This window comes from Chinchilla lanigera, unplaced genomic scaffold (genome assembly GCF_000276665.1).
Source record: "Chinchilla lanigera isolate Chin_1 unplaced genomic scaffold, ChiLan1.0 scaffold00012, whole genome shotgun sequence".
NCBI lineage: Eukaryota > Metazoa > Chordata > Mammalia > Rodentia > Chinchillidae > Chinchilla > Chinchilla lanigera.
Genome location: NW_004955413.1, coordinates 17663077 through 17679037, shown reverse-complemented (window position 1 = coordinate 17679037; position 15961 = coordinate 17663077). Strand labels below are relative to the sequence as shown.

The 15961-nt window shown below is 38.8% G+C and overlaps 1 protein-coding gene across 2 annotated transcripts in view; it reads left to right on the top strand.

Annotated features, from left to right (window-relative positions):
- Positions 1–11604, top strand: part of St8sia1 (ST8 alpha-N-acetyl-neuraminide alpha-2,8-sialyltransferase 1) — a 143238-nt gene extending 131634 nt beyond the window's left edge. For both annotated transcript variants that reach the window (XM_013511676.1, XM_005379073.2), the window contains exon 5: positions 6092–11604. In XM_013511676.1, coding sequence (XP_013367130.1) covers positions 6092–6578 — 487 coding nt within the window. In that variant the 3' untranslated portion in view covers positions 6579–11604. The remainder of the gene's footprint in view (positions 1–6091) is intronic.
- The last annotated feature ends 4357 nt before the right edge of the window (positions 11605–15961 follow it).

Below are 15961 nucleotides of genomic sequence, written 5' to 3'. Positions count from 1 at the left end.
TATATATATATTTTGAAAGTATCTTGTTAGGTACATATAGTTCTTGACGATTGTATCTACTTGGTGGTTGTATATTTGATCGACATAAATTTTCTTTTTTATGATTTTAATAATGACATTTCCATATTTACAAAAATAATGCATTACATAATTTTATAAAATCGAATAGTTTAACCCAGTTTAAAATGAAAGAGCAATAATCTAGTGTCAAACATCTGTGCTCCCCTAAGTCATGTTCTAAGAAATCAATTCCCCTCAACTTATTTAGCTGACCTTTTTTCCTGCTTTCTTTGAAAGCGGCATGCTTATTTACAATTTTAAAATTGCTATGGTTTTCTTAGGAGAAAATAAAGGTTTTGCCATCTTTACACACCCTCCCTGAGCTCCTCCTCCGACCTCTCCATCAGTTTCAGCACAGTGGAGTGAGTGGTCAGATTTACTTGAGCATCTACCTAAGCGTGGTTCACATCTGACACAAAAAGCCTATTGCAGATACTTTATATCCTGTCCAGCTTTAATTTTTCCTGAGCTCTACTAAAGCCTCTTGATGCAGCAGTAATTCATCTCCACACTGTTGGAGCCATAGCTCTTCCTTCTTGACAGCATCATACATTTGTCTTTTGGGAGCTCTTTTTGTTGTTGTGGAGGCATCCGTCCTGGAGCTGTTCTTTCTGCTCCCTAGAATCTGATTGATGGCTTCCTAGCCCTCCTGTGGAGCTGTTTCCTGGAGCTTTACTTCACCAGAATCCATCTGTTGTTATATTTCTTAATTGCCTACAGCTCTTTCTTCTTACCTAAATGTTTTTTCTTTCTTTTTATAGCATTCGAGTCTAGCTATCATTGCAATTAATATTTCAAAACAAACTAATGATGGATTTTTAAGAGTTTGCATCTGCCCCTTGAATGATCTTGGTTTCTTCTGAGTTCCTTTGTTCCTCCCTTTTGTTCTCTGGCTCATGTTGGAGCCTGTGCTTCAGGGTCTCCTGATCTTGGCTCTATTTTCCCTTTTGGGGTCTGAATGCTCTGAGCAGACAGTGGAATTGTCCATGAGTAGGTTTTGCTATTGGTTGAGATGTGGCAAGTTTGCTTTCTCGTGAGTGGTTTCTGAAGGTCATTATGTCCAGGTCTTTTCTCTTGGGCCAGGTAATGCCATCAGTCCACTTAAAATCTATAAGCCTGGCTGAGGAAACTGTGTGAGTTGAGAGTTCCAGGTTCCCAGGCTGAGCCAGGTATCTGGGCACCCACCCACTGTGCCAACCTGCAGGCAGAGACTCCCTCCCACCTACAGCGATAATTGACCGGAGCAGGATCTTAGGGTGTGACTCACCCAGATGTCTGCACTACCCCATAATCTGAACAATCACCTTCCTCATTATCCCAAGACAAACACATTCTCCAGTATCTCCTGCCTCTAGGTAGAGGATTGTTCCACGTCTGACAGTGATATTCAGCAAGTCAGTTCATGTTCTGGTTTCCTAAAGTCTGTTTTGCAAGCGTAACACAGGTTTGGGATCCACTGAGGGTTTGCTTTCTCTTTTTGGTTAAAGTGGAGATAACTTTTTAAAAGCACATTTTTCTTTCATTTCCGGGGACTTGTAGCAGGATAGAAATGGTCCTTCAGCCTTGCATTATTCTCTGCAGTTTGCATCCTGATTATAAACTGGTATTTTTAAATAAAGCCCCTTCTAAATTATCTTTTGGTAATTTTCATATCAGTGTGTCTCATATTTAGTCTGTAAGATTATCAGTATTAACTTTTTATTTGTCCTATTTTCTGTAAATATTTCTAGAGTAATTTCCTTTTTATTTTAACTATTTTATTTTTTTAGGGTAAAGAAATTTCACATTTTGATATAATGAATTTTGTCCCTAATTTCCTCTCTTGAAAGCTAATTTATAAATGTCTAAGTCCACAATTATTTTCTTCAGTTTTTCCTGTAATGTAGGCTTTAAATATTTATCTTACTTACCTTGAAAGTATTTTGTAATTTTCTTTTGATATGTAAATGTATTCTCCCCAAAAGTTTGCAAATTGGTAGGTAGCTATCTCAATATTTTTATGAAGTAATTTTAAACCTCATTTGTGTCCCCATCATGTATTAAATTTATTTGTAAAATGTCCTACATTTTTGTGATTTCCAGCCACGTCTTTCATATATTTTCTCTGCACGCCCATATTCATATTTATCAATTATTTTAACATCATAGACCTATTTTTTTTTTTTGTGGTCCCGGAAATTTGAACTCAGGGTGTTGCACTTGCCACACAGATGCTGTGCCACTGAGCTATATCCCCGGCCCCACAGACTTAGCTTAATTCATTTTTCTTGGGCTATCCGATTTTTTTTTATTAATCCATAAGTTGATTTAGTTTCATTTTTCTTTTTCAATGATTATTAATAGTTTTTCATTTATGCATTTTACAGCTCTTTTGAGCTAGTTCTGAATATTAAAGGATGAATAAGGCTAGCCTCTAGTCTTCAAGGAGCACACAACCTTCAAGGACATGATCAATTCAGGCTGAGAAGTTAAAGAAGAGTCTTGAAAGCGCATGCCAGAAGGACAGAGTAAGCTTAAGAAGGAAGAGTTTAATTTGGATCTTAATTTAGAGACAGAACTTCACCAGGGCAATAAGCAGATGAGCAATAAGGATTCTAGATGTGAAAACAAAAGCAGTGGAGAGGAGCCACACACGGGGACGGCTGAGGCGTCGGATGAGGGCATGGAGAGTAGCTTGAGTATTACTCTTCAATTCTAGTGGAATTTTACAATAATTTAATAAAGTTGAAAACCAACTCTATTAAACTCTTCATCAGGAAAATGCTGATTTTATTAGGTAGACCATAATTATGGAATTGAATCAAATTTTCAGATAATGTTATGTGTTGAAGAATGACACGGTGAACATACTGATATGTGGATGATGTCCATTATTAAAGTTAAAACCCAAAGAGGAAAGACAACCCCTTTTCAAGAATTGTCAACTTTAAGACAGGAAGCAATGCTGGGCATGGTGGTAAGTGCCTGTAATCCCGGCTACGCGGGAGGCTGAGGCAGGAGGATTGTGAGTTTGAGCTCAGCCTAAGTCACTCAAATGAGTGACTTAGTGAGACCTTGTCTCAAAATAAAAAAATAAAATGGGATGGAGATGTAGCTCACTGAGAGGCCCTTTGTTCAATCCCCACTGCCACCCTCCTTCCTCCCGCACAAAGGGAACAAGATCAATGTCAATTGTTCTGATTTTATTGACTCTCCCTGTAATTCTCCACTAGTGTGAAGTCCACTACAGCGATATAGATTACCAGTTCCACCAGCCAGCAAAGCCCTGGAGAATGGGAGCCATTCTACAGTAATAAGGGGAAGGTGGAAGCAAGAAAGGACAACAGTAGCAATACACTAGCTTCTTTTGTGAATGCTGATGGTGAAATGATAGAAGCGGAAGGTATTTCTGGGAATAGTACGGGCATACTATATCAAGAATTTTCTTAGGTTCTAACCTGATGTGATAATCATTTCAAGATACACATATCAAACATTGCACACCTTAAATTACACATTTTTGTTGTTGTTGTTTTGTGGTACTGGGGATTGAACCCAGGACCTTTGCATGGAGCTACATCCCCGGCCTTTTTGTAATTTTTTTTTAAAAAAAGCTCTTCCTAATTCACTAAGGAGCCTAGGCTGGGCTTGAACTTGTGATCCTCCTGTCTCAGCCTCCCAGGGTGTTGGGATTACAGGTGTGCACTACTGCACCTGGCTAAATATGTATATATTTAAATTCTAAAATATGCTTTAATAAAGCTAATGGGGAGTTCTTAACATGTTTAGAAGACAGAAGAAAATGATTCTGATAGACATGGAGAAAATGAATGCTAAAGAAGGAAAACCCACTTTAGAGTAGAGGTCCAAAGAGGTGTTAATGCAGAGGGGTAGATGGTGTACACTGACGTTTGGTTCTTCCAGGAGGTTGGAATAAAAATTCTCCCTCTGGGCCACTCTCATCAGAATCCAGGAAAGGAGATACTGGTAAACTCTCCAGACTATTCTAACTAAAGTGAGAAAACCATGGTTTAGTGCAATGGGAGTTTCTCTAGATGGTGTATTCATGTGACTAGGAAACCTTGGTGTTGCTTTTGTTGTTTCTTGTGGCACTGAGGGGGAACCTCATGTATTTAGGGAGGAAGCAGAAATGGGTGAACAATGGAAGAGGTAAGAGAACTGCTGATCAGAGTCCCCCTTGATGGTAGCAAGCAGGAATATGTGCCAGAGAAGTCGCCACACACCAGAGAACAGTTGAAGGTGCTTCTGGGCTTCTTCTAGGGTAAAGGGATTCTACCTAAAGACTGCGCTATCTCTTCTCTGTCAGGCTCTGGGGAAATTGCTAAAGCAAAGACTTAAAGAAAACTTGAAAGATTTCCCTTCCTTGTGGATATAAGAAACGCACCTTTCTTTCTTGGCAAACAGAGTAAACAATGCTGATTGCTGTATACAATCCTGTGGATTTGTGTATTCTGAATTTTAATTCCACATAGTGATGATGAGCCTGCCAACATGTCAGGCCAGATGTCCCTCTGCTAGTTGTGGCACTGTTTTGTTCATAGACACTGCTGTTCCACCTGCAAATCCTCTGAGATGAGCAGCTTTCCTTTTTGTGGAAGAAATCCAGAGTCACAAGACCTTAGTCTAGCTCTCTGTCCTTTTCTAGACTTTTCTTGTCCTGTTTTTTTCTTTTCTTTCACTTGAGCTATCTCAGCAGCCTCTTGTTTGGTCTCCACCTTGCCCACTGTCTCCCCAAGATTATCTTCTATAGCTGTTTTTTTTTTGGATACCATCTGACAACTCTAGTAAGTGTTGTGAGTAGTCACTGCTGTAAAGGTTCACTGCCATCTTGCGTCTGAGCAAATTAGAGGGACATAAAAAGTTTTTGCATCCGGGCATGGTGGCGCACACCTGTAATCCCAGCACTTGGGAGGCTCAGGCAAGAGGATCATTGCGAGTTCGAGGCCAGCCTGGGCTACAGAGTGAGCTCAAGGCCAGCCTGAACTGCATAGAGAGACCCTGTCTCAAAAAGACAAAAAAAAAAAAAAAAAAAAGTTCTTGCAACATGTCTTTCCTTTAACCATGGTCCCCACCATCCCTACTTCTGATATTCCAGGGATAGTGGCTGCTCATCTTGGTCACAGTACACTAATGCACTCTTGCTGCTGACCAAACCATGCCATCCAGGGTAGGTGCTACTCTTCCTGTGGGTTCCCAAAGGAGAGGTCATTAAACACTGTCCCTCTCTGCAGCTTTTGCAGACCCCACTCTCTCTTCCAAGGCGGGATTAATTGTTTTCATCTTTCTTCTATGGTACTTTATATAAATATCAACATGGAGTAGCATATTATACTCATTTATACTTTGGTTTCCACAACTGGACTTGAATTTTTGAGATGGTAAAACTGGGTCATTAATACTGTACTTCCTCAATGTCTGACACACAGGGGGAACACTGCAAATTTTGCTTGAGTGCATTTGAACCAGAGGTCCTGTCTTTATGTAATCCAAACTGAAAAGTAGAGCTCTTTGGAGCAAGCAAGGTGGACAGCTCTCTGTATTATGTTATAATGGTAGCAAGTCCTTTTTTTTCAATGTATTATATGGTTACAGCAACATTGATTAACCTGAGTATTTATTTTGGTGGGCATTGGAGTTGTAGAAGTCATTGCTTTGATTTGCGCATCAGGAAATGAGCCCTATGCTGTGTCAGACCACAAATGTAGTTTTTATCAAGACCCCAGCCGAGAACTTTTATGAACTGAGGAGTACTAAAACATTTTACATTCCAGACCAGATACACTGTGGGAAAGAACAGAATGTGCAGAGTGTTTTTGCTCAGAAGAGCTCTACTGAGGAATGTTAAACTTGAGTTTAAGGCACTGGGGTCTAGGAATGCCAGGATAATTGGTAAGTTCATAGAAGATTTTAAATACAATTGAAATGTTTCTCCCGTGCTTTGCTGAGATGATTTGCTCCATCAGAAAGCAATAGAATGGATTTTAATGATTTTCTTTTCTTGAGATTTAATTGAGCCTCTTCTCTCTAATAGGTTTCAGAACCTCCTCTGGTCCAGAAAGACATTTGTGGACAACATGAAAGTCTACAACCACAGTTACATCTACATGCCTGCCTTTTCTATGAAGACGGGAACAGAGCCATCCCTCCGGGTTTATTATACACTGTCAGATGTTGGTGCCAATCAAACAGTGCTTTTTGCCAACCCTAACTTTCTGCGTAGCATTGGAAAGTTCTGGAAAAGTAGGGGAATCCACGCCAAGCGCCTGTCCACAGGACTCTTTCTAGTGAGCGCAGCCCTGGGCCTCTGCGAAGAGGTGACCATCTATGGCTTCTGGCCCTTCTCAGTGAATATGCATGAGCAGCCCATCAGCCACCACTACTACGATAATGTCCTACCCTTCTCTGGCTTCCATGCCATGCCAGAGGAATTTCTCCAGCTCTGGTACCTGCATAAAATTGGTGCACTGAGAATGCAGCTAGACCCATGTGAGGAGCCTGCAGTCCAGTCCACTTCCTAGGGACAAAGGAAAAAGAAAGGAATGATCCAGGGTATTTGTTAGGTTTTCTATGTGACTCTGAAGGGCAACGTTCAGGTTGTTGCACGGATCCCTATGTGCTGCTTGGAAGGATGAGACAAGAACAAGAAAAGCTCAAGCAGAATTTTACTTTTAATGTTGGCTTGGAAGACAAGAGATGAAACGTTCTGTGAAACATTTTGCAGCACATGTGGATTTGCAACTAGGAAAAGCCCGATGACGATGTTGGCAAAGCACATTTGTATGATTCAAATCTAGAAGATGCAATTCAAGAAAACAAGATGAACTCTAGCTGTTGAGACTGAGGAGCTAGTCAAGGTAGAACTAAAAAAAAAAAAAATATGCCAGGGCAAAAGTGTGTTGCTGATTGTCAACACAAATGAGCTTAATAATTCAAAAAGACCTGTCTTATTAAGACTGGTACTAGGACTATAGGTTTTTAAAACTTATTATTTATTTTTGCCCTATTTAGGGGCAGAGGGTGGGTGATGGGGTAGATTTTAAAAAGCCCTTATTGAATAATAAGGATACAAAAATTACAGTTGATTATTGTGATTTGTTGAACCAAGTCTATATTAACTATAGCTTCCCTCTGTTTCTAAAATTTTAAGTAAGAATTGCTTCTTCCTCTTCTGTCAAGTCTACTTGGATGATGTGAAGCATTGTTGAATTTAGACTGTGTCGATTCATTGTCTCGGTAACCTGAGCCACTTTTCCTCCTCAGCATTAGGATATAAACTCAATTTTAGGTCTGCATTATGGAAATCCGTTTGCAATTGTTACTATTATTTTAGTGCAAAAAGACTACAAATGTAAGTGCGTTATTGATTTGTAAATGAGCATAATCATCTTCAAAAATTTAATGTTCAGAGATGGAGTAAAGCACAATGACATAAAGCTGAGCCTCTGCAGAAGACAGACCAAAAGGGAAATCATTTTTCTGTGTAACATGGCGTTCACTCCAAGATAAATCATACGTGTGCATAGATGCATATAGACACGTTACACAAAGTTAAACAAAGCTCCTTCTCGTGTAACTATGAAAGATGAACCCACATGACCTGGTATAGCAAAAATCTGTAATCAATGTTGGCAGCCACAGTACTTACACCCCACATGTTATATAAGACAAGCCAGCTTAGTGGTTGCTGCTCATAATGTGCATACCAGCATAAGATGCAAGGCTTACCCCCAAACGCTTAATCCAGAATGAGCAGAACTGTTTTATTCATTCTGACTCCCACCCAAATCCGATAAATGGGCCTTGGGTTAAGCATGGTCACACAAGTCATGGTTTATACAAGGGGTATACATTAGTAACTCTTTCTTTAGCCGAAGGTAGAACTACTGAGGCAGCTTAGTTCAGCAGACTTGCCACACAGAAAGAAAATGCTATGGACAGATTCCAGTCTGCTAAATATAAGATGTAAAGGAACTTTCCCATCGTCTTTGTGGTCTAGGATATCTTAAGCTAAAAGGAGACACTCAAACTCATAGTTTGATCAAGTGTCATAAAAGGTGTAGGTAAACTGTACAGAAAGTTTCTCCAATTTTGATGGTAGAAACTTAGTATACTATAGAGGTGAATGTGAGTATCATTTTTTGTACTCGTATAACGTATGAGGTGTCAAGATAACAAAACCCTGTTTGAGTAGGGGATTCCTAAATGAATGTTGAAGTTATGGTAGAAATTAGCTTTTCTGATGGTGACTGGTTAGCATAATACAGATTATACTGATAATTGGGAAGTTAAGTTTGAGAGTGACTTTTTGCAAACTGGGCTGCTACTTTGATCTGATATAGCAGTAAAAGTATAATGGAGGGTACTAGGAATGAACCGTGTTAAATATTTATTCAGAAACAGCCCTCTTTTGAGTATAATTTCTCTAATGAACTATTATTTAATATTTAAGAAAGGAGTACATTTTTACCAATATACTTCTTCAAAGTGGAAAAGAGCTACAAAACATATACATAAGTTAATCAAATGTCAGATGAGCGCATTAAATTGTAAAATTGTTAAAATATAATCAGTGAGCTCATAAAGCCTGTATGTCACAGTTCCATTAAAAATGCTATCTGGAAGTTTTACGCCTAAGTATAGCTTCTGGGATAGATTTATGCAGTAGATTTAGTAGATTTGTACAATGTTTGTCTGTACATTTTTAAATTATGCTCTGAAATGCAAAACAGCAGTGGCCAGTAGCAGTTATATTTAATTGGACCTGTATTTCTCAACCAAGATGATTCCCATTCCCTTTCTAATGCCATTGAAAATATTTGGAGACATTTTTCACTGTCATAACTCAAGGCTGCTACTAGCTAGAGGTAGGTTGCGTCCATAGATCTTGCTAAATGGGCTACAGTGAACAGGTCAGGCCCTCACAACAAATAATTACCTGATCTAAAATGTCTGTAGTGCCAAGTTTGAGAAACCCTAGATTAGACCAAAATGAAAGTTTGACATTCTACGTTATCTTCACTTAAGTAAACGCATACGTGCTCACGCTATTCAAAGTATGGCTACAGTTTAATGAGAATGTTTCCTTAGAGTAGATTATGGTTTGGTGTTACTTTAGAGTGACAATTCATAGTTATGCCATACATATATATTTTCCTGTGCTTGGTTAGATGTAATTTAAAAAGTCTGTGGTGTGTATGTGTGTGTATCTATGTCTGTGTTTTCATTTGTGTCTGTGAATGTGTGTGTAGCCTGAAGTTATGCATCTTTCCTGACTGAAATATATATGTTCCTAAGTAGGAACTTCTTTAGCATTATCCTGTAGAGTACTCTGGAATACTCTGTTATTATTAAGAAATTGAATTATAAACTTCCATCTGTTAATCTTGTTTATCTGAAATTCGGACCCTTAAAATTGGGTCTGATATTTCCCAAATTTGTTCAATTTCATTTTAGTATTCTGTCTCTTAAGATTCAGCTCAGAAGAATTTGGGTTATAGTAGACACACTGAGCAAGAAACATTTAATCACTTTCAATTCATCTGCCAAAAGAGGGCCTCCTCTCTACCAGCGGACTAATTTTTAAAATTGCTTTGTGTGTGTGTGTGTGTGTGAGACAGAAATTAAGTTGTTTCATGGGGGCAAAGGAAAGGATGGAGACAATAGAAATAAATATCCTGCTAGGACTTCTAATTTTTATTACCACCAATTTGAGAACTGCATTGATTTTAAAGATCGTGAACAACAACAATCTCTGTTAATTTTCATCACATCTCAGCAAAATTATGATAAGTGATGGACTAAATCATTTCATAAGAAAAAAGTGACATTTTATATGAAAGAGTTTTTATATGAAAGAGGACTTGTGGACCTTGTGCTTTATATAGAATATTTTTACCAAAAGTTTATATGAAATTGTGCATCTAAACTGCATAATTCTCCCATAAGAAACTAGGAAAGTGCTCACTGGATTTTGTCTCTATTTGGTTCAGTTTTTAGCTATTTTAACCCACGTAGGAAGTCAGTGATCCAACGTGGCAGATGTTCACACAGTACCCTTTGTTTGGCTTTGTAATGTCTCATGCCCCTTTTTTTGGTGAAAACTTTGTTTAGACTAAATATAACTTGTACCTGTAGCAATCTGGACATTGTGGCTTAAAATGGAAAATAACTGAAGAAATCTGGGCTTCTAAATGTGCCACAAATGTTCTTAGATTTGTCAGAAAGCTTTATAAGAGTGCTGTAGATGACTCAAAACGGAAACACTATCAATAACACTTCTTTTTGGTAGCTGGGGTAGTTTTGTAGCTTTATTATATAGAACCTCCTATTTATATAGAACCTCCTATAGCTTCTAATTCCTATGTTTGAAAATACCAACCTTGTGAAATTTTTAGCAGGCAAATCTTTATTAGGAGCTTTGTTTCCCCCTCAGAATCTAAGCGGGGGTAGGTGGGGGGAATGAGGCCAGTCCACCGAAAACTTCAGCAGGTATTTATTGTGTGGTATAAATACTTTCCCACCAGAACCAGGTAATGTCTACCCTTTGTTTAGAGGATTCCAGTGATCGATAGCTGTGAGGCTTTTGTGGAAACTTGAGGGCAAGAATGTTGAGGAACAAAGGCTGACAGTAATTACTGTACTTCTTTATTCCTTTATCTTCCCAGTGTAGAGATTGACTTTCCCATAGTGTGGCTTTGGGGACAGCACATATCAGAGATGAAAGTGAGTTAACAGTTGCCCCTGCAGCCTCTGTCAGCGCCTGGAGTAGGGTCCGCAGTGAATATAACTAGCCTTGTTGGCAGCTTGGTACCATGGTATGCTCAGGAGAGGGTAAGGCAAGTGGAAAGGAAGAGCTGACCCATCCCCAGGTTGCTGCATGCAAAGGGTCTGAGAAGTCTCTGTCCTTGCACAGGCTGAAGTCTCAGCCTTCCAGGACTATCTGTATGTGCCCTACCAGAGGAGCTGGCTTGATTTGAAGGCTGAGCTACCTATACTGACTAGAAGGGTGGTACGGAAATTTCCCGAGAAGCTTAAATTTTTACACTGCCTTAAACTATTTTGCTTAAAATTATGCTAAGTTGGAATCTGGTGACCCCAACCTAATTATAACCCTGCCAGTGATCATGAAAAGTGAATTTTTTTTTTTACCTGTTTAGAAAGACTTTGTGAGTCCTTGAAACTAGGGAGGTGTAACATACTCAGCCCGTTCCTACACGGCTTCTTTCAGAGTCCTGGAAACAGACTGGCTGGGATTCTGAAGCTGAGAATATGTGTCTATAAACTCCTAAAATTACAAGGCCACAATATGTAGGTTAGGACCATAAAACTTCTTTTTTTTAATGCTGAAGGAGACTTGAATCTATAGGTGTTTTTCTTCCCATTTTAAGAAAATGGAGTTTCTTTGTTGCTTTTGCTGTCTTTTACCGCCGTGAACAGTTGCCCCTCTGCCATGTGCACCCTGCCTTGAAATGAGCCATTGTGGACTAAAACCTTCACACACTGTGAGCTAAATAAACCTTTTCCCCTTTAAAAAAAAAAAAAAAAGGAAAACAGATACTGCCGTATCCTCAGTCTTGGCTCACCTTTTGACGTTTTTATGTATACCTTAGAGATGACAGATTGAAACACATGCATGAATACAAAGCTTATTCCAACAACCCTGTTCATCATTGCAATAAAATATATATTTTTGCTTACATCTTTTCATTTCCTTTTTCTGGTGCCAACACTTGTGATTTCCTATGACACCTAAGGAATAAATAACACATTATAAATTGACTTCTAATATCTGTGAGTGTTTGCATAATAGCTAAAGCCCTTGACTCTTTTTAAAGTACAAAAGAGAAATTATATTTTATGGGCACTTATTTACCAGCCCTCTCTGTGTTCCTATTGATCTCTATGTTGTACTAAAACTCCTTACTGATTTTGCATTTTAGTGGAAGCCGTGGGATCTAATCAATGATGCAAAGCTCTGTGGGAGTTTCATAGAGTAATCCCCAAATATATTGACCCTGTCTCTTCCTGCATCTGTGCAGTTAGGTTCCTCCAGATACTTGTCACTTTTAAGTGTGTGTTTCACACAGCATCTAAGGCAGTGAAAATCAGAAACTAAATCATGTCTTTCTCTGCACAGCAAGATAAACAAAAGATTGTGATTTTAAAAGGTTTAACCAAAATAGAGAGCAGAAGAGGAAATCATGGTTTCAATTTAAAAAGATCTTTGGGAGGAGTCTCAGAAGAGGTCCCCAAGCAGAGACCAAGGAAGAGGAAGTAGTCCTTGAATGCAGTTCTAAGAAGGGAATCTTTTTATTGTCCAGTCTTTATGGACAAGGATGAAACGATGCCAGGGGAGGCAGATTGTGAGACACTCGGGAAGAGGACGGACAGTCCCCTGTCACCCACGTGTGGCCCTGGGCAGTCTTAGGAACCCCCATTTCTGCCCTTCTCGGGGCAGCAGTTTCCTTGGTCGCTGAGCCTTGTGAAGCGAGCATGCCATTCTCATATCCTCCTACCAGCTGCACCTGGGCACATGGTCCTACAGACTCTTACTAAGGCTGCTGTTATATGACACTCTGATAGCAGAAAGTGTCACCTTGAACCTGACCTTTAGAACAGGGTCATCATATGTTATACATAATTGAAGTGAGCTTTAGACTTCTGTCCTAACTAGTACATCCACATCAGGCTCTTGTGTTCATTGCTACTTAAGCAGGCTTACATGTATTTCCCCCTATGTTCTAGAGTAATGGAGGACACACATATGTTTGTGCATGCATGTACACACACACACACACAGACACATTGTTTATGCCTGTGGAAAAGAGGTTGATGGTTGGTTGGAGAAGGGTGGGGAGTGGCAGAGGGTGCCTTAGTTTTGGCTTTGCTCCCATCTCCTTATGTATTTCCTTCATGTACCTCTGTCACTCTATAGATGTATTTATGTCTTATCCAGTTGTCCCTTTGTCATTAGCAAGAACTCTCATAAATGTAGCAAATGTGACTATTCTATAGAAATGCGTCATGGTAGATAGGCCTTGGAGAAGTCTGATAACAGTATGTAAATATCCTTTGTGAAAGTGGTAGAACCTTGTGGTAGAAAAGCCCTTAGGTGATAGTTATAGGAGGACATATTGATTAAGAATATTGGTTTCCCCAGCAAGTTCCAATATTCAGGGATGCAGGAAATCAATCTGTCACAGTTTCTCATGCAGTCTTAAGCACTGATCTTATGAGCTTCCTCATTGGTAGATCACCATAGACACGTCATAATTTATAGGGCTCACAATTTAGGATGATGGATAGCTGTTAGGATCTCTCATGGTCAGAGACACCAGGGAGAAGGGGAGAGAAGAGGCGAATATAGCTCCGTTGAAAAGTGTGGGATATTATTAGAACTCTAGTTAGCATAGAGCGTAGTTGGTGTGAAAACCATTGGGAAAGAACTTTCTCTTTGGTCTCTTTAACTCCATTATTGCGTATTATATATCATCCTACCTGCGTGCAAGCTTCTTTTCCAGAGCAAATTTTCAGAGGCTGGCGGTAAGAAGAACATAAGAAAACTCAAATGCTTCTCTTTCTCGTAGAATGTAGTCTGATAACCAACCGGTTCACTGATGTAATCATTCTGGAAAAGGCTTTAGATTAGACTGTCAATTTGAAATCACCTTTGAAATGTATATGAAATTGCTTCTTCCCATTAAGGCCAGACTCCACTGTGGGGAAGTGTGGAGAAAAATCAATGCTCTTCATTTCTTTGTTTAGAGTTTCCTATAAAATGGAGCAGGTAAGAAAAAAGCTCTAATTGGTACTTTTTATAGTGTGACTTGAAAAAAAAATAGTATCTATCTCTGTTGGTTCTGCTGAATTGGTTCTTTCCACAGAATCTAAATTCAATGTCATAGGAGGAGGTTTGCTATAAAAACATGTCTTTTTCTTTGGTGTGTTCATTGTAATTATGGCTGGGAGTGGAAGGTTCAGTGAGTCTTAATTTCTCTACCTCCCTGACTTGGAGACAATTTGCAAATGTACCCCGTGAATAAAATGATTTTTTAAAGTAACTTGTGAAGTCTTTTTCTTTCTCAGAGGTATATGGATAATTCTATTTTCTTTTTTGCTCCTGTTTTACTTTGCATCCTTATCTGCTGTCCTGTTCTTTTCTCCCCCTTGTGAATGAAAAGTCATGTTACTTACAAAATCACTTTACAGGTACAGAATTTTATTGCTATACATATAATATGAGAACACTCTGATACATGTCATTCAGGGGAAAGGTAGTATCCATTGGGCAAAGTAAAAAGAAAAGTAAGTATTTATATAATGTGATTATATAATGTGGATGAGCCTGCTTTGCTCAGCGATAATAAGTTTTTCTTTTTTGTGATGAGTCAGTACCAGTGTATGTATCCTAGAGATACTTTAATAAATTCCTCACAAGGTGCAAAACATTTAGATTCCCCTTCTGCTCATGAGGGTGACTTTGAAAAGTCCAAATGTGCCTTTGTGTCTAAATTATTTAGGTAATTGCCCACTCCCTTGGGCTGTAGTGGCCCAGTTCTGCCAAACACTTTTCCAGAGGGAGTGACATCACAAAAGTGACCTTGGTCCCTCCTTCGTGATATATTTCTTCTCAGAAGTTGATCAGGATGCTCTGTACAGATCTTATTAATTCTCTGACTTCATTTTCACATATCATAGCTTTCTGGGCAACAGCTATTTTAGGAAAGGATATTCTATTACCTAATGGAAAATCTGCCTAGTGTTTAGCTGAATCATTTGAAGGGGAATAAAAGCAGAGCTTTATGATAAATGTGGGTTATCCTAACCATATGAGAAAAATAGATTTAACTTACTTTCACCAACTATCATTAAGCTTTAAAAAAATTCTAGATTTTACTGAGTCCTGCTGTTCTACTTTGTTTTGATTTCAAGTGCTTAAAAACAGATACTAAGAATTCAAAGGCAGGGACTACTAGGAATCCCCCTGCCAAACCCAAAAAGAGGATAATTATGACTCAAAGACTATACTTTCTCTTGAAAACTTATTATTTTAGGGATACAATGAGATTCTTGTTGATGCAAAGAGTTGAAGATGGAGGATGATTGAATTAAATTATAATTCACATGCAGTTTTCAGGGCTTTTGAAGGTAGGAAAATAAACCCTTTGTTATTCTGTTTATACAGATAGAATGAAAGTTATGGGTTTTTCCTCCATAAGAGTCATGGTTTCTGGGCATGAGTAAAAAAAAAAATCAGCCTCAATATTTGGGAAAAGTTTTGGTGATAAACAGTGCAATCAAAAGTTAGAGTAAAAGGCAATCAAGAATTTATGGCTCTCCATCTAGACATTAGGCAGAAAGATTTCAATCTTTGCATGTGCAGACAAAGGAGACAAGATAGTGTTCTTGATGAGGGCTCAGAGGGGGAGTGGACATTGTACTGTATTTGACTTCCTACCGGGTAGATTACTCATCTCCTGCAGAATGGCTCTCTACCAAAGGTTGAACGCTCGCCTTTGCTATTGTTTGTTTGGTATTGGCAGTGGTAGAAGTCAGATTATCCTTGGTCCCAGTTACTGATATTCCATACATAACCTCCATCCCTTCTACCAGACATACTTGGTATGGAAGCCCTCAGAGGTAGAGTAGTGCGATAATTACAAAGGGGTAATTGTTATTCACTCAACATATTATTTTGTCTGGAACTCTTGTAAATGTTAAGACTGAGATAAGGAATGATGAGAAGTAATTAACAGTGTTGTCTATCGTGGAACATACATTTATTCTAACTGAAACAGACAGTTATTCTGGGGCTTCCTTCCCCATCTCAATGCTTATATCAGCACCCCTGTGTGTGAACTGACAGAATGACTTGTTTACCATTTTAATATCATATGTAATA